This window comes from Venustampulla echinocandica, assembly GCF_003357145.1.
Source record: "Venustampulla echinocandica strain BP 5553 chromosome Unknown scaffold_7, whole genome shotgun sequence".
NCBI lineage: Eukaryota > Fungi > Ascomycota > Leotiomycetes > Helotiales > Pleuroascaceae > Venustampulla > Venustampulla echinocandica.
Window position 1 is genome coordinate 102594 of NW_022474212.1, and position 23147 is coordinate 125740.

At 49.0% G+C, this 23147-nt stretch overlaps 11 protein-coding genes across 11 annotated transcripts; 3 read left to right on the forward strand and 8 right to left on the reverse strand.

Moving 5' to 3' along the window:
• Window positions 1-249: 249 nt before the first annotated feature.
• BP5553_07966 (Uncharacterized protein) lies at window positions 250-723 on the reverse strand (the record flags this gene model as incomplete). The annotated part of the gene is made up of 2 exons (XM_032016589.1): window positions 250-570; window positions 682-723. The coding sequence occupies 2 exons, from the start codon at window positions 721-723 to the stop codon at window positions 250-252; spliced, it is 363 nt and encodes a 120-aa protein (XP_031866880.1).
• A 674-nt stretch (window positions 724-1397) lies between these two features.
• Window positions 1398-3346, forward strand: BP5553_07967 (Uncharacterized protein; the record flags this gene model as incomplete). The annotated part of the gene is made up of 4 exons (XM_032016590.1): window positions 1398-1548; window positions 1682-1983; window positions 2046-3204; window positions 3285-3346. The coding sequence occupies 4 exons, from the start codon at window positions 1398-1400 to the stop codon at window positions 3344-3346; spliced, it is 1674 nt and encodes a 557-aa protein (XP_031866881.1).
• Window positions 3347-4104: 758 nt separating this feature from the next.
• Window positions 4105-5012, reverse strand: BP5553_07968 (Uncharacterized protein; the record flags this gene model as incomplete). Its single annotated transcript, XM_032016591.1, has 3 exons — window positions 4105-4593; window positions 4649-4720; window positions 4773-5012. The coding sequence occupies 3 exons, from the start codon at window positions 5010-5012 to the stop codon at window positions 4105-4107; spliced, it is 801 nt and encodes a 266-aa protein (XP_031866882.1).
• An 818-nt stretch (window positions 5013-5830) lies between these two features.
• BP5553_07969 (Uncharacterized protein) lies at window positions 5831-6445 on the reverse strand (the record flags this gene model as incomplete). Its single annotated transcript, XM_032016592.1, has 2 exons — window positions 5831-6210; window positions 6292-6445. The coding sequence occupies 2 exons, from the start codon at window positions 6443-6445 to the stop codon at window positions 5831-5833; spliced, it is 534 nt and encodes a 177-aa protein (XP_031866883.1).
• Window positions 6446-7061: 616 nt separating this feature from the next.
• BP5553_07970 (Translin-associated protein X) lies at window positions 7062-8029 on the reverse strand (the record flags this gene model as incomplete). Its single annotated transcript, XM_032016593.1, has 2 exons — window positions 7062-7665; window positions 7833-8029. The coding sequence occupies 2 exons, from the start codon at window positions 8027-8029 to the stop codon at window positions 7062-7064; spliced, it is 801 nt and encodes a 266-aa protein (XP_031866884.1).
• Window positions 8030-8413: 384 nt separating this feature from the next.
• On the forward strand, window positions 8414-9840 carry BP5553_07971 (Glycosyltransferase family 50 protein; the record flags this gene model as incomplete). The annotated part of the gene is made up of 3 exons (XM_032016594.1): window positions 8414-9132; window positions 9247-9457; window positions 9544-9840. The coding sequence occupies 3 exons, from the start codon at window positions 8414-8416 to the stop codon at window positions 9838-9840; spliced, it is 1227 nt and encodes a 408-aa protein (XP_031866885.1).
• Window positions 9841-10189: 349 nt separating this feature from the next.
• BP5553_07972 (Uncharacterized protein) lies at window positions 10190-11985 on the reverse strand (the record flags this gene model as incomplete). The annotated part of the gene is made up of 2 exons (XM_032016595.1): window positions 10190-10446; window positions 10497-11985. The coding sequence occupies 2 exons, from the start codon at window positions 11983-11985 to the stop codon at window positions 10190-10192; spliced, it is 1746 nt and encodes a 581-aa protein (XP_031866886.1).
• Window positions 11986-13261: 1276 nt separating this feature from the next.
• On the reverse strand, window positions 13262-14946 carry BP5553_07973 (Uncharacterized protein; the record flags this gene model as incomplete). Its single annotated transcript, XM_032016596.1, has 4 exons — window positions 13262-14387; window positions 14434-14617; window positions 14667-14802; window positions 14875-14946. The coding sequence occupies 4 exons, from the start codon at window positions 14944-14946 to the stop codon at window positions 13262-13264; spliced, it is 1518 nt and encodes a 505-aa protein (XP_031866887.1).
• A 279-nt stretch (window positions 14947-15225) lies between these two features.
• Window positions 15226-16062, forward strand: BP5553_07974 (Uncharacterized protein; the record flags this gene model as incomplete). The annotated part of the gene is made up of 4 exons (XM_032016597.1): window positions 15226-15483; window positions 15536-15720; window positions 15770-15824; window positions 15871-16062. The coding sequence occupies 4 exons, from the start codon at window positions 15226-15228 to the stop codon at window positions 16060-16062; spliced, it is 690 nt and encodes a 229-aa protein (XP_031866888.1).
• Window positions 16063-18552: 2490 nt separating this feature from the next.
• On the reverse strand, window positions 18553-19312 carry BP5553_07975 (uncharacterized protein; the record flags this gene model as incomplete). Its single annotated transcript, XM_032016598.1, has 2 exons — window positions 18553-18873; window positions 19019-19312. 2 exons carry the CDS (start codon window positions 19310-19312, stop codon window positions 18553-18555), a joined length of 615 nt encoding a protein of 204 aa, XP_031866889.1.
• An 893-nt stretch (window positions 19313-20205) lies between these two features.
• Window positions 20206-22075, reverse strand: BP5553_07976 (Uncharacterized protein; the record flags this gene model as incomplete). The annotated part of the gene is made up of 7 exons (XM_032016599.1): window positions 20206-20274; window positions 20324-20465; window positions 20523-20726; window positions 20784-21100; window positions 21156-21220; window positions 21274-21761; window positions 21879-22075. 7 exons carry the CDS (start codon window positions 22073-22075, stop codon window positions 20206-20208), a joined length of 1482 nt encoding a protein of 493 aa, XP_031866890.1.
• Between the last annotated feature and the right edge of the window lie 1072 nt (window positions 22076-23147).

Below are 23147 nucleotides of genomic sequence, written 5' to 3' on the forward strand. Positions count from 1 at the left end.
CTTCGTAGGCTGACGTCCATTTTACATGGAATTTCATAGTCAGGTATGAACTGCTAAGCCCATCATTGCCGCATCCTGTGTTGTTGTCATACCTAGGTCGCCATTGTACCTTGGGAGGTTTAAGCGGCTTTGCTGAGCTGACGTATAGCACCTTCAAATCATTCGTTGCAATCCCCTTGCCTCCTTGATAAGTGACGGTCTAACACAACTACATCTATCGTGTGGCTTGTGGGCCTCTGGAACTCCCAACTAGGCCGCCCCAACGCTAGCCCCGGGAACCTGTGTCCCCTTCTCCTCCTTCTCCTTCCGAATCAGCGCCTCCTCCTCTTCTGGGGTCTTGGTCTTCAACTGTAATGCGTGGATGCCCCCTTCCCTGGCCATCTCCTCCTTCAAAAGCGCATACACCATCTTATGGCGTGCCGGCTGCGACTTCGACCTGAACGCTTCGGCGGTGACCACGACGCGGAAATGTGTTTCATGGGATGTAGAGTTTTCCATGGGTTTGTGGTGTGCGTGCAGGTGGGAGTCATTGTAAATTTCGAGGTGAGTGGGTTGAAGGGCGGCTGCTATCTGTAGATATGGAGGTTAGATCCTGACTGACTCGACAGCGCTGTGGGGCCTAAGTAAATGGAGCTGCGCGGGCAATATATTGCCTTGGGGATTTCCGTACAGAGCACATACCTTGGAGCGCATTGTATCTTCCATAGGTGATTGGGAGGCCATGGTTGAGAGCGGGCGCCGCGCCAGAGCCAGCAGGCGTCCGCGGAGCATCAATGCCTGTCGCTACCGGAGGAGATTAGATATGTTTGGGGTTCCCAGAATCAAGCTCACTCTCTGATTAGGAGTATCCTAGGGTGGATATGGACGCGGCCGACGGGTGAATCTAGAATATACGGGATGGGCAATGTGATGGGCTTGTGTCTTAGGACTCCAGAGATGTTGCATCGACGTATTATTGATTGGCTGTAATAAACGCCGGCTACACTTCGGACCGCGCTGGCCCTCGCTTCCTTTCGGTGTCGGGAATTATTCTGGTGTCCGCCAATCCCCTTTGACGCTGTCTACTACCTCGGCTTTAAATTCCGTCGACAGCCCCCGAAGTCTTGCGTCTTACGAGCCTTGGAAGCGTCATCCTGGCCCTAGTCTATGCAGCGAAGCAATACTCCGCAGAGTACTTCGTAATAATAAGTTGCTCCTTGCGCATCCGCCGCCGTCTTCCTGTTCCCCTTCTTCCCCGTGCGATGTTTTGCTTGCGAAAGTCAATATCAATATCACTCTTTCTCCGCAACTCCTCTCCCCCCCCGGGACCACCGTTGTCGCATGCGCTCGCTGTTGGACGAATTTCTGCCAAGCATACCTACACTTTTACAGGTCTTTCCAGCTATATCCCTCGCAGAATGGCCTCTACTCTACCCCGCCTACCGGTTTTCGAAGCAATTGCGAGCCATGACCCGCGCTCGACTGTTGCCATACACTCGATCTCGGGGAGGAGATTTGCATACGGCGAGCTGTTGAAGGATGTAGCGGAGGCCAGAGACAGGCTCCTTAGTGAGTCTGGCGGACGGGCAATGAATGGGCAGCGGATAGCATTCCTAGTGGAGAATAGCTATGATTATGTGGGTGCGCAATGTGTGAATGCCGCGAGCTGTGGAATGGGAATTGATCATTGTCTTCTTTCTAGTGACCCTTCTCTCTATTTTGGCTATGCATTCAATCGCGGTTCCTCTATCTGCAGCATTCCCCGCGCCTGAGTTAAAGTACATTATGGATCATAGTCAGGCCTCGATGTTGTTGTCGTCGGCCAAGTTTGAGCGCAAGGCCCAAGAAGTCCTCGATGAAGCATTAGAAGCAACACCAACGTTCGTCAAATTAAAAAAGAGGCTTGGAGGTGGTAGTACTGCGGATGGGAGTGTTGTATTGCGAGGTCCTAGTGATGGAGAAGGGGGAATGATGCTGTACACTTCTGGAACTACAAATCGACCAGTATGACCCATGCCCATGCCTGATTATAGGACCTTGAGGTTACCTTACTGACCCGGTAACAGAAAGGCGTTTTGCTTCCACAGAGGGTTATGACCGCACAATGCAAACCCTTGGTCAAGGCCTGGGAGTATAGCCCCGGAGACCACCTACTACACGTACTTCCGCTACACCATATCCACGGCACCATCAACGCTATATTGGCGCCCCTCTTTGCGGGAGCTACAATAGAGTTCCTCTTCCCCTTCAACGCAACAGCTGTGTGGTCGCGGTTTGCAGCGCCTTTTCTCTCAACTGGTAATAGCGACCTAAAACCTCCCACCAAAGAAAAGATTACATTCTTCACGGTTGTTCCAACAGTCTACAACCGACTCCTGTCTACGTTCCCTGACCTTCCCGTATCCTTACAAAACGCCGCAAAGCAAGCCATCTCTCCACAAAACCTACGCCTTAGCATCTCCGGTTCTGCGGCCCTCCCAACGCCTACGAAGAAGGCTTGGACCGACCTAAGCAGCGGCAATGTCATCCTCGAGCGTTACGGCATGACCGAGGTAGGTATGGCGCTCTCCTGCGGCCTCGCTCCATCCGACCGCGTAGACGGAAGCGTTGGCTGGCCTCTCCCGACCGTAGAGGTGCGCCTCGTAGATACGGAGTCGGGAGAGATAATCCACCCCGGTGAAGAGGTCGGTCCCGATGGACGTGAACGCGACGGTGAGATCCAGCTCCGCGGGCCGACCATCTTCCAAGAGTACTGGCACAATGAAAAAGCGATGCGGGAGGAGCACGTTGAAAGCGAGGATGGAAAAGGGCGCTGGTTCAAGACTGGTGATGTGGCTGTCCGGCGTGCCGTTCCAAGCGCAGGTCACAACGATGCACAGAGGGACTGGGCACAGGGCCCTATGTACTTCATTCGAGGGCGGAAGAGCGCTGATATTATCAAATCGGGCGGAGAGAAGGTCAGTGCCTTAGAAGTCGAGCGCGAGTTGCTTTCATTGCCGCAAATCGCGGAGGCGGCAGTGGTAGCAGTGTCCTCTGGAAAATGGGGGCAGAAAGTCGGTGCCGTGGTCATCTTGAAGAAAGGCATGGAATGGAGCGAAAGTAGGAGTGGTAAGAGATGGGGCCCACTGGATATGAGGAGGGCGTTGAAGGAGAGAATTGCGCCGTATAAAATACCCCAAGTTCTAAAGATCGTGGACGAGATTCCGAGGAATGCAATGGGGAAAAGTAAGTCTGGTACTTTTTAAAAATCTCAGCCCTTATTCTTTTGTCTACTTGTAGGAATAGGCATGCTAACAACGGCGCAGTTAATAAGAAACAGCTTGTCAAATCTGTTTTTGTCGAGGAGGCAAGCGGTGATGAGATGTAGACAGATCATGTACATGTACATATATGAGATGAGAAGTACAGATTTAGACTGTATTATAGTACCTGTATAGACATGGAAGATGGGTTATTATAAATATATATATATACCAAGAATGACTGTCTCGTCCCTTTGCTTACCGTTATCACTTATACTTCAATGAAAGGATGTAAGGTTTCGGGCATTCTGGTGCCCCGATTCTCGTGATATTTCGTAATGATTAAGTCCCTAAGCGTCCTTTATTAACTTAACCTACGCGGAATTGAAGATAGCCCAAAAATGCATGCTGGTGGTCCAGGTGTCAACCAACTAAGCTGTACAGAGTAACAAACGCACTATCAGAACCCAAAGCAAAGCGTGGTTGCTATCGTTCATCTAAAGTTCAGTCTCGTTTAGATCTCGTCTACTGAAGGGAAACCAAGAAGTTCTAACACTGCTCTATTGAAGGCCGGCAAGTGGGGGTATTCATAAGCTTTTATTACTGCGTACGCTGATCTATGGATACTTTGACGAAATCATGGGTCGTAGCCGCAACGCCATTGACCAAGCCGCCCTAGAAGGATAGGCAAAAGGAAACCATGGAGCTGGAAAGACGAGAGCCGTGACCATAGCTCCCGAGCTGCGAGCTTTATGCATATTTACCATGAATAAAAACCCATCCTTGCACCGACCATAACCTTATATTGCAATACCAAATAAAAAGTCCAAGAGAGCAAGGAGCCAGGAACCGGGAGGTGATCAACCACCAGATCAAACCTAACTTAGACCGTGTACTTCGCTTTCGCGCGTGTGCTGCCGCTATGGGCGCTATCGGTATGACCCGAGAAATCGACAGCCTCGGACGATGGTAGCTTCAGGACCTCCTTAAACCTCCGGCCGATGTTCATCAGAATTTCCTTGCCTTTTTCCACTGACCGGCCCTTTCCACCAGCTACATCGCCGTCGCCGCCGTTAGGGATGCTCTTCCCGATAGTGCGGGTCCAGACCGAAACGCGGTAAAATCCCTTTCTCACATTGACAACAACACCCATGACTTCACCGTCGCCCTCCTCCTCGAGGGTCTCGCCGATCGCGGCAAGCATGACATGAAGCCAGAGCTCATCTATCGGCACGCTTCTCTTTTCTTTGAATTGATATGCCCATTTGCCCCCGTGCTTATTTTGCACATCCTCCCATTCGGGCCGGACTCCTTCCTTGAAAAGGTGGTAATCAGACTTCAGCGCAAGTTCAGAGGCGGGAGCAATATTGTTCTGACACCATCAGTTTACGAGGTCCAATCTAGCAAGTTAAGAGGTCTGAACATACGTAGACTCCCCAGAATTCCTCTACCGAGTTAAAAGTGATGACCTCCTTTAGCAACTCGTTCCAGTTATCGCCCTTGTAAAGTATTAGTTATTGTTGCCTCATTCCCGACAGCGGGTAGCCTCACCTTTCCACTAGGTGGCTTTGTGAACCACAAGGTCCACTTGTGCATCAAGGGGTGCTTGACATTGAAGTTATCCTTGTCATGGAAGACAGTAATCTGCTCATCTGCTGCGCTCTCTCCACTGGGCTTCTTGCCATCGACCGTGTTGCCACCATCCGGCGAGATGGGGATAGTAGAGAGATCGACTGGGGACGAGGGGTTGGCGTCACCACTGGCAGGTGCCGGAGCAGTTGCTGTAGCCATGATTGCGGGACGTGAGGAGATCCAGAGACGTTAAATGGTCCCGAGAAAAAGAAAGATGCGCAAGACAGAGTCCAATTATCAAACGCAATCGAAGGTGATGGGTGACGATGGTGAGGATGGCGAGGTGGGGGTAAGGAGACAAAATATTTGTCTAACGAGGAAAACAGTCGGGGTGCGCGATCGATTATTGCTCCAGGCAATCCGTCGTTGTATGTTGTGGGTGTTGGTAGGTGTTGGTGTTGGTGGTGATGTTGTACTTGGGTGTAGAAGTTTGAGTATTTCGAGATTATCGTTGTCCTAAAAGTCGGGATGCGACGTCCTTTTCCGACGTCCAGCCTCGCTACTCGCAGGCTAGTCGTGAGCCTGGCCACCAGCCACGAGCCACCAGCACGTGGCGAGTAAAGTTCAAATCACGTGAACTATATTCCCCCCGCGGAATACCCAAGGTACCTAGGTACTTAGTTACTTTTACCTTCCATGTTATTGGGGACTGAGCTACTCTCTAAGGTATTCTAGGTAGGCAAAACTTAAAGGAGAGCCTTGGAAATTCTCGAGCGACTTGGGGTTGTAACGTATGTATATTACAGCGCTATCTACTGCGTTTTCACTATATAGGTACCTAAGGTAGGTACATACAAGGGCCCCCTACCCTGAGAAAATCACTATCCGCTTTTTAAAGCTTCTGTTGTGTGGCACGCCTTGAACGCCAGTGCTGTGTTGCCCCTCTCTATAAAAATGCTGATGCTGATGCTGATGCCTGAACATGCAAACTCCTTATGATAACATCCATCTCCCGAGAATATGAATATCTACTGAGCTCATGAAGGCAAGGGCACTAGTGTGGGCTGGGAATCGCTTTGGCTGTTGAGGTAGCTAAGGTAGCAGTTCCAACCCAGCGACACAACATTGACGACCAGGACGCGGTGGTGCAAAGGGGTCAACTTGAAATTGATAGCCTGGACGAAAGGCCAAATCATCCAGTTCTTGGCCAAAGCTGTGGCGTAGGTCGACTCGAGCTTGTCTTTCGGACTGGTTCCCTCCATTATCGCCATACTGCTAAGGAAGACGAACATGTTGGTGCTGGCGAATATTACTTGGTCGGCAGCGACTCTCCCCGCAATCTCGAGATTCTTGTTCTTCGAGACGATCTTGTTCTGCAAGAACCTGTACCACGTTGTCGCAGCGGGACCAAATATAGCTGTGCAATGCAAAACCCTTCATTAGTGATGTCCTGTGTTGTGTGGTTCCGTGGTACGGCAGGATGCTGTCTATAACTTACCACCGCCATAGAGCGCCATGCGACCGCTACGCGCCAATTCATGATTTTTCCATCCTTTCTTTTCGACCAATTGCTGGGCCATCACATCGCCAGTTGCAAACAACACGGCTGTCGTAATACTCTGGGTCAACAACGGGCGCGCAGCCAACTTCATCTGGTACCTAGGGGTGGGGGTTGCAGTCAGCCTCTGCAGTTAATGGGGCGCGAACCGTGGTCACAATTAGATGCAACTCACCACCGCAACATCCTGACAACAGATAGATGTGTATTCGTTGCTTGGCCTAAGTTTTGATATTGATGGTACCAGTATGCGGTACTCTGTATGAAGAATCAACGGGCAGCTTTTCAAGTGTCAATACTTTGTATAAGGGTGAATATACTTTGCAAGAAGAATAATAAAATGATAGAGGCGCGCACAGGTGCCCCACCATATATGCAGTCTAGCGGCCGCATCCGACAAGATGGCGGATAGTCCGAATTTGGCAACTCCGCTAGTTCCTCTTGGCAATGTATTATAATGGTACACGTACCTAATCTTACCTTAGGTATTCCAGACCTATGTACCATAAGGTGCGTTCCAACGGTACCTCCTAGGTAGGTACGAAGTAGAGGAACTCCAATTACTGGGCCATTCCCATAGTCTCACAGTCGCAATGAAATTGTTAAATCTTTTGCTGGACTCCAAGACCACGATCAATGCCGGCCATCCCATCTCGAAGTCCGCCAGCCTCAACAAGCGGCTGAGAAATTGCCACGGTAATGTTCTATTATTAATAACTTTCTACAGCTACAGCTTGGTCTCCGAGGTCTGGAATCCATCCCTTTGGCCTTTCACTGCCTCGTATAGTCAGACCGTAAACTGCGGTTTCAACCTTCTCTACACACGTCTTCATCACCTCCATCTTCTTCCCCACGTCCTTGCCTAGCCCAGTACCTCCACACGAGGTTGTATCTAATGCCTCGAAGCTCGTCCTCAAGGCCCTCAGGTCTTCTAGCACGTTATGCTCCCCTGATGACGATTGAGTTCCAGGTAGCGCTCCAGTCGTAGCGATGGTGGTAATAGCAAACCGCATCAATTCGCCCACCAGATCAAAAATGCCCAGCACGTAGTCGTCCGCAGTCAGGATAATAGTGGCCGGCAAGGATTTTGCCGCCTCCTCGATAGTTATTAAAGACTGGTGGCGGAGATAATGTTGGAAAGAGATGGCTTCCATGTATTCCTGGATGCCGCCCGAGATCTGGCGCTGGTATCGCCACGCATTGAGGCCCGCAAGGTCCGGCGCGATAGATTCAAACTGGTTCTGCATTGCTACGGAGCGTTCTTGGACCTCGGACAATATCTTGGCGGGGATTTCGCTTTTCAACGATCGTACTCTGCACCTGTCAGATGGGAGGTGGAGGGAAAAGGATAACTAGGTGGGAAGGTATAGAACACGTGATTAGTTAGTTACCTTTGCAGAGAGAAAATACTGCGTTCCAAAGTCAGTGGGATTGAATGCACCGGCGAGCTTGTAAGGGAGCTCAAAGCTGCTGAAACTCACATCTTTTTGCTCGCAGCGGTTATGTCTCGAGAAGCTTTTATGATGCGCTCCCGCCGGTCATGGTGCTCGTCCAGCTCGTCGCGAAAGGTCTCGAACATGGGCATGAAAGGCGAGGGACTTGCCCCCGCTCCCTTTTCCTTTTGAATCCCATCGTGGTGTCTCTTGACGCCGGACATTGGACTTGCCTTGGTGGACATGATGCTCGGTTGAAACAGTGGATGGCCGAGATATGGAACTATGCTGACGAGATCTTGCTGTGATTAGGACTGGCAGCAATATGTACGAGCAGCAAGGCAAGACAGGCGATCCTGAGGGGGCGGTGTCCACCGGCAGAACTTTCCGACGTGCCACGATGTTGTGGAAACAAAACATCATTGTTGACCGCACCATAACACCCACAGGGCAGACGAGTCACCGCTGTGCATACCGGGAAGAGCAGGGCCGAGATATTGACCAAATCTTAACCTGAATATCTGAATTCGCAGGATGGTCATGGCGAGGGAATTTGCCTGTTGTCCTTGTTAAACCCGGCATTCATTCATTCGTTCATTCTGTTAGAAACCCCTTTTACACTTGCCAGCATGTCACGCTTCTTCGCAAGCCCCGTTCTCGTCTTCTCCTCTGCCATTGCGCTTAGGGTGGTCCTATTCTTCTACGGCCTGTGGCAAGACGCCAACTCACCCGTGAAATATACGGACATCGACTACTTCGTTTTTACCGATGCGGCGCGTTTCACTGCTCACACGCAAGGCTCTCCATACGACCGGGAAACTTACCGGTACACGCCGCTCCTGGCTTGGATGCTCTGGCCGACAACATGGTCCGGCACCTGGTTCTCTTTTGGAAAGGCCCTCTTCGCCGTTGGAGACATTATAGCTGGCTGGCTAATTGTCATTGTCCTCCAGAGCTCAAATCATATGTCTCTTGAGCGCGCTTTAAAATTTGCCAGTCTTTGGCTCTTAAATCCCATGGTTGCCACTATTAGTACGAGGGGTAGCTCTGAAGGCCTACTGGGTGTAATGGTGATTGCCCTCTTATGGGCCATCACCCAGAAAAGGATATCACTCGCCGGCGTTCTGCTGGGACTGGGCGTTCATTTTAAAATCTATCCATTTATATACGCTTCATCTATTATCTGGTGGCTAGATGATGAGCGAGTCCCTTCACACACAACACCTTCTCGGGCCGAAAGCTCCAGCATCGTCAGTCTCGCAATGAAATTCTGCAACAGCGCTCGAATCAGACTTGTTGTGATAAGTCTCCTAACCTTCACAATACTAAATACCGTGATGTACTCGATGTAAGTCAAATACCCTGCTCATGGACCTTGAATCCGGGCTAAACCCTCCAAAAGCTACGGCTGGCCATTTCTCCAACAAACATATCTTCACCATGTAACCCGGATAGATCACAGGCACAATTTCTCCCCATACAACACTCTCCTTTACCTCAGCTCCTCCGGCCTCGGATCCCTAGCCATGAACCTTGAATCCCTAGCCTTCCTCCCACAGCTCTTACTTTCAGCTGTCATCCTACCTCTCGTGCTAGCAAAGAAGGATCTCCCTTCCACGATGCTAGCTCAAACGTTCGCATTTGTTGCATTTAATAAAGTTTGCACCAGCCAGGTACCTCCTCCATTTATTCTCCGGAATCTCCATTCTTCTAGGCTCCTTGCACACAAGTACAACCTAATGCATGCTAACGAACATAGTATTTCCTCTGGTATATGGTATTCCTACCCTTTTACCTTCCCAACTCTTCCCTCCTGGCAAACAAATTCCTCGGACTTTCAGTAGCTGCACTTTGGGTGGCGACCCAAGGATTATGGTTGCACCAGGGCTTCCAACTTGAGTTTCTCGGGAAAAGCACATTTGTTCCTGGCCTCTGGGTAGCCGGTATCTTGTTCTTTCTTACCAACGCCTGGATTCTTGGGATCATCGTTTTGGATATCGGTTCTTCTGCTACAAAGTCTGTCATGAAACCGAAAGCACGTCTATCAAAGTCATGATGATGTATGATTCCACGTAGCTTTTCTAGCTAGTTAACTCCTGTCAAGGATTTAATGTCATGAGTCTAGACATAATATGCGTATACCTGCCGCAATACAAGCCGAAAGAAAGTGCCATATCCTCATTATGCATGCATGAGCCTTGCGAAATGTCATGACACTGGGATATTCCCTTTCGTAACCCAGACTCCTCCTAATGCCGGTAACTCCATCGCTAGCCATGCTTCATAATATCCCTGTTGCTACCTAGTTACCCTGCAGCCCCCAATATTCCAGTTAAATCACAATTTTACCCAGCGCCAAGCAAGCGTAAGATAGTAGCACAAAGATACGAAAGACAAGGGAAGTATTAGGTGATGTTGATTCCACCCGTGAGTGACTGATAGGTTGAGACTTTGATAGATAGTGGCCGAGTTTTGGAGAAAGTTGCAGGAGTCAGAAGCTGACCATCGCTGGGACAGATCCCGCTAAAAGTTTCGGATTTCTCGACAAATGCCGCTACAGGTCTGGTCCGCGAGAGTGTTCCCACAATCGGATCGCTCCAGATTCCAGTACATTGGTTGTTTTGAAGCTGGAAGTAAGGGTTCAGAGCGGGCAATTGCGATTCTGTTCCTGATTAGTGTCAAAGGGAGACTTTTTGAAAAAATGTCACTCACCCAGATCGATGAAGCGGATCCTCAGGAATTCCAGCGCTGGGAGTTTGTCAAGGGACCTAATTCCAGCAAGGACCAGGGATTCGAAAGCTTGGATGAATGGTAGATCGGTGATACCTGTGCCATCATTCCAAACAAATGTTGGTCTACATATATTCTTGACAATGAAGTCGATACTCTTCAGCCGTGAAGTCCGTGGATTCGAGAGTTTTGCTGTATCATCAAAGAAGCAGCGACAAATCCGGCCCGTGAATGCAAGATGCTCTAGAGTTGGGATTGCCTTTGCTAGCTCGGCACAAAAGTGTGTTTTGATACCTACTTTCTTTACGAAGAGAGGAGAGACGGCTTCTCGTCGATAGTCATTTTCGAGGCATAGATTGAGATGTGTAAGGTGCTGCGGGATATTAGGAAGTGTCGCCGCCATGGATATGTAGCTCTTCGACTTCGGTTTGGCGTAAAGGCCATGCCACTCATTGAGGTTGGGCAACGCAGCGACGATATTCTGGAAGTCCTCATTGCATCTCATTATATTCCATTGGCCCTTGCATACCAAGGTCCTGATCTGGCTAATAACAGGTAGTGGCTCGGGGTATGACGGATTGAGAAAGTGCCTGACCATTGGGGGCTTTTTCCTATCTCCACCCTCTAGCGTCAAGATGCAGGCTTCCCCGAATGTCAACTGAATGAATCTAAAGATCTCCTCTAATGTGCAATTATCAGACGGGCTCTGGTAGGTCACAGTACTAATACTCCCCCCGGGAGGCGCATTGGACCGAATCGATGCTGAGCGGTCCGGAGTAGGGACACGAAGAGTTCTGTCAAAGGCTGGGTTCTTTTGCTGAAACACGGGAAACCAGATTTCGATGTGTTTGCCGTAGGGGCAGAGGTGAGGATGTAGGTGGAACCATACGATGGCCTGTTCTACTGATTGCCTGGTGCCCTTGATCTTTAGATGACGGTACAGCCGATCTTGAATCAAGTGCCTCCATTTTCGGCTCACCAGTGCCAGCTCCGCAACCTCTCGTCGTCTCGAGTGTCTTAATGCTGTACCCCAACCTCGCAAAACCTTCGACTGTCCTGCACCCATGGTCCTTGAAGAAGCCGATGCCCTGATGCCAAAAAGGTGGTCAAGGATGCATTCGTGGATCTCCGTTGGTAAGTTGCAAAGTGGTGAACTGGAAGACGCCGAGGGAATGATCAGTTGGGCCACGCCATCCACGCGGGCTCCCTCACTCCAGCGTTGCAAGCAGTGGATGTCCCCTTCGGCAAGGTCGGCCTGTGGAAATGGGGTGCTGCTGGGGCGCACAGGAGGCACAATGTCAATGTCGTCCTCATGGTCGTCAATCTTTAATTGAGCCAAAGGCAAGGGCCGAACGGTTGTTGGAGTTGAGGGGCCTGGGGTTGCCGGTGTGCTAGCGGTTGTCATGAGATGGAGATTCGGACCGGCCTCATCTGTACGGGGATCTTGCGGAGGATCGGGAAACATCGACATTGCAAGCATCCTCCTATTGTGTCCGCATCCAGTTCACTTCACTTGGGACGATTCTTGTTCTTGCCGTCCGTCATCGACCCCAATCTGGAATACTAGGGGTATGGAATACGATCGCAGGTCGGTCGCCACAGCGCCGCGTCGTGAGCCTGGAGGTCTCTGGAAGGGAACTTTGTGTATGGTGTTTCTAGAGATAGGCCCCGTCGATCTGAAATGTTGGCAGGCACTTTGGTGTGGCTGTGGGCGGCTTGAGCAGACAGATCTTGGTCTTGAGTTCGGGTCTCTGGCGCCGTCAGGAAGAATATTCCAGGAGTTGTCGCACAGCAGGCGGTTTATGTCGATGCAACAAACCAGAGAGGCTGTATCGTACCTAGGTAAGGCGTGAAGGATTGAGGAGAGGATATGGCATGCGCGCGTGAGGGGGACAAAGTGAGAAATCGAATAGAATCGGGAGTCGAGAAGGGAGAGGAAGCGAAAAGGCGGCGTTGGACGGGATAATAGTAGGTGCTGCTGGCATGCGTGTGTTGATGTTGATGTTGATGTAGAGGTTGGTGCTGTTGTGGATGTAGACGCGGATGTAAATGTGCTCTTTGAAGGTTATGAAGTCGTAATTGTCGACATCTAATCTAACCATGGCGGCGTCCGATCCTCAGCCGCAACCAGGAGCCACTGAGCCACCGAGCCACCCCACACCTGGCTCTGGCCAACGGGTACAGGATCTATTTCCGTCCAAGTCAAACCCTCCAATTTTTAATATTAAAATTTCATACTCTATTCAGCTACGCTACCCGCTTTGTAGAAAATTTACTGTACTACATTTAGAAAGTGACAGGTTAGATATGCAACCTGCCTAAAGAGCCTACTCGGCACTCTCCTCGCGAATCTCTAGTCAACCTATGATATCTATTACCCAGGAGCATCCGTAGCCTTATGTTATCCTTCCACTAGGTAATAGCTGTCGTATAATTAGGCTACAAGTTATATTTAGGATAGAGCTATGCTGAGTATATGACTTAGAGCCGTCTGTTTTTAAGACGTTAGTGCCGAGCAAATGTATACAGGCTAGGGTAATAAACCAAGGTACATAGTTATTGTAAGGCACGACTCAAATCCTTACAGCTGTAAAGGTATATAAACTGAACAGCCAAATTATTGTAGAAATCATAATTTTTTCTTCCTATCTCGAGCTTCTAGGTTATTATCCGCACATTCTCTCGGCACAGCTCCTTCTCAGCGCTAGCCCAACTTCACTGCTCCACGACAGAATACAAAGGCCGCACTAGCTATTAAGATAGCTCCTAATAGCGCCCTGCAGCTTGGTAGCACCCTCTCCAAGGACTTGAGTCAAATTGTCAAGATCATCGCCAGCAGTAACTCCAAACTTCCTAACAAAGTCTTTAGCAGCACTCTCTAAATCTCCGTAGTCATCTCCCGTATCCAGCTCCTCAGAACGACCGAAATATGCGTTTGACGAGATGGACGAAGCACCTTCGAAACCTTGGAGGCGTTGCTTGGCTTCGGATTGAGCGTTGGGATCAAAAGCGCCTTTGTTGAAGAATTCATCTGATGAGATACCCTTTTGGGCACCAAATTTTTGGCGTGCATATTTCTCGTCATCATCTACAAGTCTGGTAAGCAATGTTTCAGGAGATGTAATCATAATAATCTGACCTTCTTGTGTGGCTTTGATTGGACCAACTGATCCAAATCCACCTGCCTTCTTAGCTGCGGTGGCAGGTTTAGCCCCTCCAACTTGCCCGAACCCAAGTCTGCCCATCCCCATCCCCAGTCTCTCGAGCTCGCTGTTAGTGCGCTCCCGTGCTTGGGACGAGCCATATCCTGCTCTACCTGGGCTGACGGGTGTGGGTGATGCGATTTTAGGTAGATCTGTCGTCTTCGAAATAGCAGCTGGCTTCGTCGTCCCAGCTTCCTCGGCTTCTGGATCGTAACCCAATTTTGCAATTCTCTCTGCTTCTTCCTTAGCCTTGCGTTCCGCAGCATCGAAATCAATAACATCCCCCGTCACTTTCTTTGCGCCCAGTTTTGTCTTCTTGGCTCCCAATACGTTTGCTTTCCGTGGTCCAGTTCCCGTTGTGGTTCCCTTGCGCAGGGCAGCGGATGATGTGATTCTGCTTGCAGCCGGCTTCTCCTCAGTATTTGCCAAAGGCGAGGCCGTTCTAGCGATTCCGTTCCCATTGCCATTAGAACTTCCGGTGTTTAAGAGGGGGGAAGAGGTCCGGCCAACGACTGGTGGCGTAGCCGTTCGAGAAATTGGTGGGGTTGGTCGCTTGATCGATGGCTTGTCCCAGGAAGAAAAGAAATCGTCGTCGGTTTCGCCAGCAGGTGTAGACGCATCCGACGGGGTATTGCTCATGACATCCGTAATCACTACTTCCTCAGGATACCTATATGTGTTAGTGGCGAATATTTTCGAAAGCAGAGGATGCTTACTCTGTAGCATCTCGTGCTGCCCGTCGCTTCAATTCATCCTTATACTTGGTAGCAGCATTGGAGGTGTACTTTGTCTTCGGATCCTTGCTGTTCAGGGCAGCAGTCCCACCATTCGACTGGAAGAACTTCGTTGCAGAGTCGTTGCCACCCACTTTCATTATTCGTAATTGGTCCCATTGCCATTCTGCCAAAAGTCAGTGTATAGACTTTGAAATATTATCATGCGCACATACGGTCAAGGTTTGTGGAACGCACAAATGAAATGTGGACACCCAAGTTGCGGTGATTCGAGGAGCAGTCAAGACAAAGATAGATCCCTAAAGGCACAGATGTCCATGTCGGGTTCTTCTGCCCGCAGTCAAAACATATCTGTGGATAAGGGCCTGGTTAGTAAAGGTTGCAAACAGAAGTTGATGTGCGATGCGGGATGTGTATACGTACCCTGTTCGCTGGCTTCGTTCTCAGCTTCTCAAATATCTTCTGTGACTGGGTCTTTGAAGCTAGGACCGCCATTTTCGGAATCCTAGGAGCGGCGCTCAGCCCGTTACAAGTATGCGAAGTGATGTGGTGAGAGATTTGGGCTTTGGTTGTTCTGTGTTCTCCTATTTGGAATCGAGGCGGCCACATTGCGATTGCGGCACAATCAGTTTCGGCCTTACCAAATCATACCTAGCGGCTATTTCAAGCTTTCCCCACATGTACATATATGGCCGCAGACTTTGACCTCGCAAGCTTCACAGAATTACAAGAAGAGCACCCTCAGTCTCCTCAGTCTCCTCACGTCTTCTCACGATGAACTCACTCGCCCGAACTGCTCATTTTCTATCCTTTCCGGCAGCCCTTCGCCCCCTAATTGCTGCCAGATGGTACGCGACTCAGACTGGTCTTGGAGCTTCGGGCGCAACACCACAGCCGAGAAGGAGAGCTGTGACAGCTTTCAATGATGATGGCAGAGTAGCATGGGGGGATCTATCTCCGAGAGAAAAAGCGTCAAGAACAACACAACAGACATTTAATTTTGGGATGATGATCATTGGGGCAATTTTGACTGTAGGTTTCCTAGAAAGACAGCCTCGATGTTAGCTACTAATCCTGGTCGTAGGGAGGCGTCGCATACGTTATGTATACCGAAGTATTCTCTCTTGACAGCAAGACGGCACATTTCAACCGGGCGGTGGATCAAATCAAGAACGATACAAGATGTACAGATTTATTAGGAAACAGAAAGAAAATCACTGCATATGGAGAGCCAAATATGAGTAAATGGGCCACGGCCAGGCCAATCGCGTATGTTGGTATTCAGTCATCTGATCAAACCTGACTGACGATTTCCCAGATCGAGGATCGAAAAGGATAGGCGTGGAGTTGAGCATCTGAAAATGCATTTTAATGTAAGTTATGCTGTGGAATCTCCAAACCGACGCTAACATCTCTTAGGTTGAAGGTCCACTTAATAAAGGAGTGGTCAACATACATATGACTAAGGGGCCTTCGGACGACGAGTTTGTTTACAAATATTTGGCACTTGATGTGAAAGGCCACCAAAGAATCTACCTCGAAAATGCAGATGCTACTGTAGATAGTCCTGCAAAGAATAAGACCAAGCTATTTGGGATCTCTTGGCGCTAATGGAGATATGAAATGCTGTATATGCGTGTTGAAATAATATTACACTTATTCAGCTATGGGCCATCGCACTTGACGAGGATCCTCCACATATAGTCATCGTTGTTGGGGTAGTGCGGCGGACCTTCCTGGTGACCAAAATGATGGACTAGAGACAATCGCTATGTAGAGAATGTTCATTGAGATGCCAAACGTTTCCGAGCGCATTTATTTGGAGCGGCTCCAAGTTGCGTTTTCTACTTAGGGATGGGCCACTATAATGGCAAAAGCCCGTCCATTGACCTTTTCATAGTATAAGCCCGGCCATTCCTCTCCAATTTAGGCATCCTCGCGTGATTATAGTGTAGGACATATTTGCAGCACTGTGATAGCTGATGGAGAGTTTAGTTACTCTAATTAAAATACGTACAGCAAGTGGTTTAGCCTCTCCAATCTTTACCTCAATCAACCACTATTCCAGGGCCAGCCCCCACAGCTTTCCACCTGCACATAGTTTAGTTCATTCTGTTGGGCCTCTTCCTCAAAGTGCTTCTATCAGACTCCGTGCTGCAAATTTTCCGATTCCCGCTCTTCCCACCATACTGTATCTAGGTGCTGGATCCGGAAAAGCCAACTCCACCATCTCACTAAGTACCTAGGTAACTAGCAGAGCTACCCAACACCAGCCATTAGTCGCTTAGATTTGGTCTTGCTATACCCGGGCGTTGGTGCAGGCGTTGCTTTCGGAGTATTCAATGGATGACCTAGTCATCTCTCAGGTATGGTGATATACCCCTTGCTGATATGGAAGTAATCAGCCCTACCTAGGTAGGCAAAGCCAAGTCAGACATTGCTATCTCTCTGAGCATATGCATGAGCTACCAGCATTTGCTATTATTCTTGCCTATGATAACAATAGAAAGGATGGTGCTAATCGTTGTCGTCACTGTAGTCAGGCTTACCGCCCTTGAGGGAAGCCCGACGTTATAGACCGCAAAAATTTCGTCCATACCAGCCTCTGAGCGAGTAGATCATTCAAGACAAATCCTACACTGCTCCATTTGCAATATTCGTAAGCAGTGGGATTACCACGGCTGAAGCGAGACTGACGAGCGCAAGAATGCTACGAAGTTTGAGGTCAATTTTGAGAGTCGTGCCTGTGCACTTGACGGATTCTGGATATGTAAATAATGTAAAATAAAGGTAAGGTTTGATCTAATAGAACGTGCGAGATACTTGAAGGATGTTGTGGGTTGAAATGATGTGAAAATCGTTCAGAGGGAGTCGAATTCTAAATACCATTCATCCACTTACCTATACTACGCAACTACAAAGGACTTGCGAAAGTCTGAGGCTTTATCATCCTATTTTATTGGGTTTTCTGAGTAGCGTAACACTGTTTATGGGTAATGCTAAATAGAAGGAAAACTGGAAAATCACCGGCGTTTCTATTAGAACATAAATATATCATAAGCCAGACTAGTAGTTTGGCCGGTATATACATAACCATCCTTTGCCTTAACCCGACATTCGCGACGACAGTGCGATGCGTAGGGAGATAGCTAACTATATGGATACAAAAAAAACCGTGTTAAACCAAGCGCCATCTAATAACGGCGGATGAGGGATGTAAACCTGACTTGATAAAAGTTTTTGATTTCTGGCTTCCCTTCTCAGCTCTCCTCCAAATCTCCGATGGAGAAACCTTATCACCTATTCTGTACTTGTGAAGACGCACTGCCTTACGGAGTATTCTCCTAGCCCGTCTCTGTTCAGCGCCACCAAAACGGCCCTTACTCTAAAAGTACGAGTGTATCATCAGCTTCCAAATGCATAGCTACCGGCATATTGAGAGGTTAGACACTTCAGCGGCGGTTAATAAACTAGTAATAAGTGACATACAGCACTAACTAGCTAGGTCCTGCTGGTTGTCTATACTTGAGTACGAGCAACTACGCACTTGGATGCGGAGATTTATAATCCTCAAAATGTAGCTTGGCGAAATTAAAATGCTAAAATGAGAAGATGCCTCGTTACCTTCTGAGAAAAGAAAGGGGCAAGCTTTACAAGAAGCAGAGAGAAGAATACTATTTGCTAATAAAAGTATCTAGAGATACCTAACAAATTTAGGGCCGGTTTGCGGCACTTGCCAATTGCTGAAGCTTGAAGACTACAAACTCAAACTTGGCTGGAAACCCTGCGACAGAAGATGGAACGAGAGCCTCCCCCAGGTGGGGCAAATTCTGTTCTACCAGTGAGCTGACTAACAGATATATAGATATCCAAAACTTAGACTCGTCCAAACTCTTGGCCCGCAGAAGGGAAGGGAATGATCACTCAAGACACAAGACAGGACATGTTAAACAGACCACCACCACATTACAGAGGTGGAAGGCGTCTCACCCGCACGTTCCGTCCATTACAAGTAAGTGATACATCCATGCAGCGGATATACAGATAGGATGTGCTGCCCTCCCAAACTCCTAGTTTTTCAATTGATAAAACACCACCGTGTTAAATATCCGGCTTTCCCAAAGCAGCCTCAGCCGCAACCTTTGCCTCCATCTTCCTCCTTGCAGCCAATATCATTTCTTCCCTCCTCCTTTGCAAGAGCGCCTGTCTCTCACCCTTGTTCTGGCTCCACGCTTGCTTTGCACGCGACTTTTCATCCACTCCAGGGTCCGTGGATATACTCGCCTCCTCTGCGAGTTTTGCCTGCAAGTTATATCGCGTTATAAGGTCTGGTTGCGCCGGTTTGAGTTGCGCAGATGTGCAGGATGTAGATGTGGTGGAGGATACTGCAGCGGGGAGGGGTGGTTGAAAGGATTGTGGAGGCTGTTCAGCAGAGGTATTGTTAGCACAATTTCAGCGGTCTAAACAAAGCTGTACAAGGCCGAGCAAGCTGAGGGTTGCTCTAGCATCCAAATATAGAGGACACGCGTGCATCAAGGGAATGGGAAAAGGCTAAGTCAAGACGTACTACTTCTAGACCTCGCCCACTCAATATCCGCTCAGTAGACGCCACGACATTTCCCCCATTTCGCTGCAAATCCCACATAATACTGCGCCGCGATACCTGCGGGAACATCTGTTGTATACGCTCCACATCCGCTTCCCGTGCTCGTACATTGCTGGCAGAAGATGATGATGTACCGCGGTTGGTTGTCGAGGTGTTAGCGCTACTGGAGAAGAAGAAGTAGCGGATCGCGAGAGCTCCAAGAACGATTATTAAAATGAGCTGCGGGACATTGATCGTTTGGTCCGTAGAGGACATTGCGGATGATAAACTGGCCACGGATGGGCGAACTGGTGAGGGAGGGCAATGGAAGGGTGTGAATGGAAAGGGAGAGTTGGTATGACAGTGGCGTTGGACTGAAGGGCGTAATGATGTGATCTTAGGGTTTGAAGTGGTGAACGATGATGATTATTTGGAGAGATGAAAAGAGTTCCCAAGCACCGTGGAGGCCCATGAACAATGTATAGAAATGTTCGGGCTCAGAATGAAGGTGATTATTGATTCCGAGCTTATCTTTGACCCGCGATGGACAGGTCCAAAAGGGGATATTCGGTCGGATAATGGCCTGTGGATATCACGTGATAAATTCGTTGGTAACCCCGCCAGTATACCTCAGGTAGTACCTAGCTAGCTACCTAGAGCAATAAAAGTACAGTGGATAGATAGGTAAGTAGGTATGTTGGTAGATACCTACATGACTATATTTTACCTAGACATGTATTGGGGACCCCAAATGCTAAAGAGCTTAGGTTTGAAAGGCTCTCCGTACAATATCAAACATGATCAGAAGGAAAATTCATAACATCAAGGCGGTGCAAGAGACGCGAAACATGGCTATTTATGTCTCACGAGACTTAAGGTATTACTAGATCGTTATGCACACCTCGCCGGGTTGCAGGAACGCCTGATGCACTGGCAAGATCCAAGCCAAACCTTCGCAGTTGCATACTATATTTGTATGTAAGCCAAGAGAGTGACTAAACGCCATCCCTTTGAAACCCATGTTTATGTAGGCTTTTGTCCCTAAGCTAAAATAGCACCTTGCAGTTCCTTTCCCGTGCCACTCTGATTTGCAACGCTACATATCAAACGATACATTATGAAACCCCCCAATAAGATAGCTAGGCAACAATCGACTGAAATATGCTGATTTATGCAAGCGGACCACGAGCACCGCTTGGAAGGCTCTCGAGATCATCGTAAACCAAAGTTAGTTCTCGCTGGGTGATTGATTAGCCATGTCCATAACAGTATATAAGAAGTACCCACGCGCTCTCGTTGCCACTGTTTGATGTCAAAGAAGATATAATACCCCCGCTCCGTGCCATTTCCGAGTGCCTGAGGGACCATCATCTCATCTTTGGTCAACCACTGCTGCAGCTTCTTATGGTAACGCCAATTGCGAGTATGGCTAAATGTTCGATATATCAGCAGAGATGGGGAAGCCATTCAAAAGATATCTACTCACAGTTCTTGGGCTGCCATTATTTGTTGAATATCCCCCGGATTGCTGTAGAACATAAATATTAAAGCCTCATCATTGAAGTTCTGTATCTTGCTTTCTAACGGTGCGACATTATGAACGCGGTAACACTCAGGAAGGGTGAAACGTGGAATGGCCGGTCGACTTGGCTCATTGTCCCACAGAGAATAGATTTGAGTTGAGAAAGGCCTTGGTTTAGTTAGCATAATTATTTGGGAATGGCTCTTCGGATGACGAGCCACTTACTCAGAGGAGTTAAGGTCAAAGCCAAGGTTCGTGATATCCGAACCACTGACAAGAGCAGCGTAGTCTGGGAAGTTGTTCATCAGGTAAGACCACCCTTTGAGACCCCACTTGTCAACCTCGCTCATATGCGCCAAGGGATCCTGAACTTCTGGTCCAGGCTCTTCTGCGTCCCCAGAATCAAGCGCCTGCGATCGCGGCGCCGACACATCTGGCTGCTGCACGGCATCTGACCGTGAGTTTGCTCGTACGTTCATGTTGGGGTGCGACGCAGATTCTTCCCGTGTTGTCGAAGCTGCAAATTGTGCATTTGAAAAGGCCTGGATGAGTTCGGTTAGATAGACTCAACAGAGTTCCATAATGGGAATCACTTACGCCTCCGCTCTCACCACTCAATCCTTGCCGGCTTTTCTCTACTGTCGATCTCGAATTTGATACACCTGAGGAATTAGTTATTGAATTTCCCGGGGGGGGGGGGGTGCTCTCGTCTTACCCGATATGCTCGTAGGAGACGGAATACGATTCCCAGGAGGAGCACGGTTAGTTCCTGATAACGCGTTCAGGAGACCATTATTCCGATTGGGCTGTGGGGGGTTTGTAGAGCCGAATCCTAAGTTATTCCCCTGCGCGCCAAAAGATACGTTTTGAATCAAGTTTGAGTTTCGATCCTGGCCAATGTCCCCATTCACATTACGGTTAAGGGGGGGAAACTCCTCAACGGTGCTTGATTGGGAGGCCTGCCCAACGGCATTCTGGCTGCCAAACCGAAACGCTCCCTGGCTACTGGGCAGTTGGGAAGAGGAGTTGAAAAGGTCATCTTGCTGTTGTTGTGTCTGCTGCTGAGCGTTTAATTGCTGCTGAGCGGAGAGTGACGATTGTGGTATCCGCATGTTTGTCGATGGTCCGATGTTGCGGCTTCCTGACGCCGCCCAAGTGGACTGACTTGGTTGAGGTTGGTTGTTTGATAATGAAGGAAACTCGCTGAGAATATGGATCAGTGAAAGTGATGGCAAGGGGTATCTAGAAAACTCTAGACGTGGACGGAAGTAGATGATCTCCTAAAGGCTCATATGAGGAACGAAGCACCGGGGAACTCACGAGAGGTCCAGAGGCGTTGCTGGTTGGGACGAGCCACCGATTGTTTGAGCAAAACTCGTCATGGGCCCATTGTTCGCACGAGGATTCCCTAAGCCTTGACTGCCCATCGGTACTCCCCCCCCAAATGCCCAAGTTGCTCCGTTGCTGGCTAAAGCGTGGGCACAGATATCAGCACAATTCATATTCCCCCGACCCATTGTGAGTTGTCAAAAACAGCCATACCCATCTTTCCACCTGGTGGTAACCTGCTAGAGACGCTTCGATTCTGAGGTAATTGTTGCTGGCTTGGGAACCCCGTCGGTAGGCCACGAAGGGATTGAGGTCCAACAGCTAGAGAAGTAAGATATCCAGTCAGTATTATCTTTCCGAGGGAGTAAGAATCAGACAATGAAAGGCGCGGCAGAAGGTGTGCATTGGTGCAGCAGCCAGCTAGCACCCAGTGTCATTCCAGGAGAAAGAAGTGGGTTCAACCACTTTAAAACCAAGCCTTGCTTGAGTACCAGCAAAACTCTCACAAGGTGGCTATGAAACTTCTCAGGCATCGAGTTCCGCGCCAAAGAGGATACTAATGCCGGCGCAAGATCATTCACCTGCCTGTCTGCTCAAGTGGAGACCCTAGGCCTTTGCTGAACAATGACAATAAGGCGCCAGCATGCAGGCAGGAGTATAGAGGGCCATAACAGAGCAATGCGCCTGTATTGTATCGCCCACCAGAAGACAAACAGGTCGTCCAACATCGGGGTTGGCTTGTAGCGCGGGGACGGAAAGGACAAGAGATATGACATTCATACCTGGCCGATTCATCGTTGTATGGTATTCGTGGTCCTAATCTTTTGGGATCCTTATGAGAATGCGATCGGGAGGGCGTCCATAAAATGAGGTGGTAGGCTGCGCGTTGTGGTTATGGTATGGGATTGTACTTCAGAAGTATGTATCGGGATGCCAATTCTGTGAAGTTGCATGGGGGCAATGGGGAGCCAAGCTGCAGTGGCGCCATGCCATTTTGGGGATAGCCTTGCGGACCTATGTGTTGGCGCCTCAGGTTACCGCGCCCTAGGAGAGTAGAGAGACTGCGGTGCTAAACGGCTTTGTATAGGGCAAATCAAAAGGGAGCGGAGCAAAGATACTATTAATGTTTATATTTATAACTGTAAGAACTAATAGCGGTATGCTTAGCTATAGCTTTTTTATCGAAATTTTGTGCCGATCTGAAATTTCTAGACACTTCGAGCGATTCCAAGTTTTATCAATAGTTACATATCTATGAAA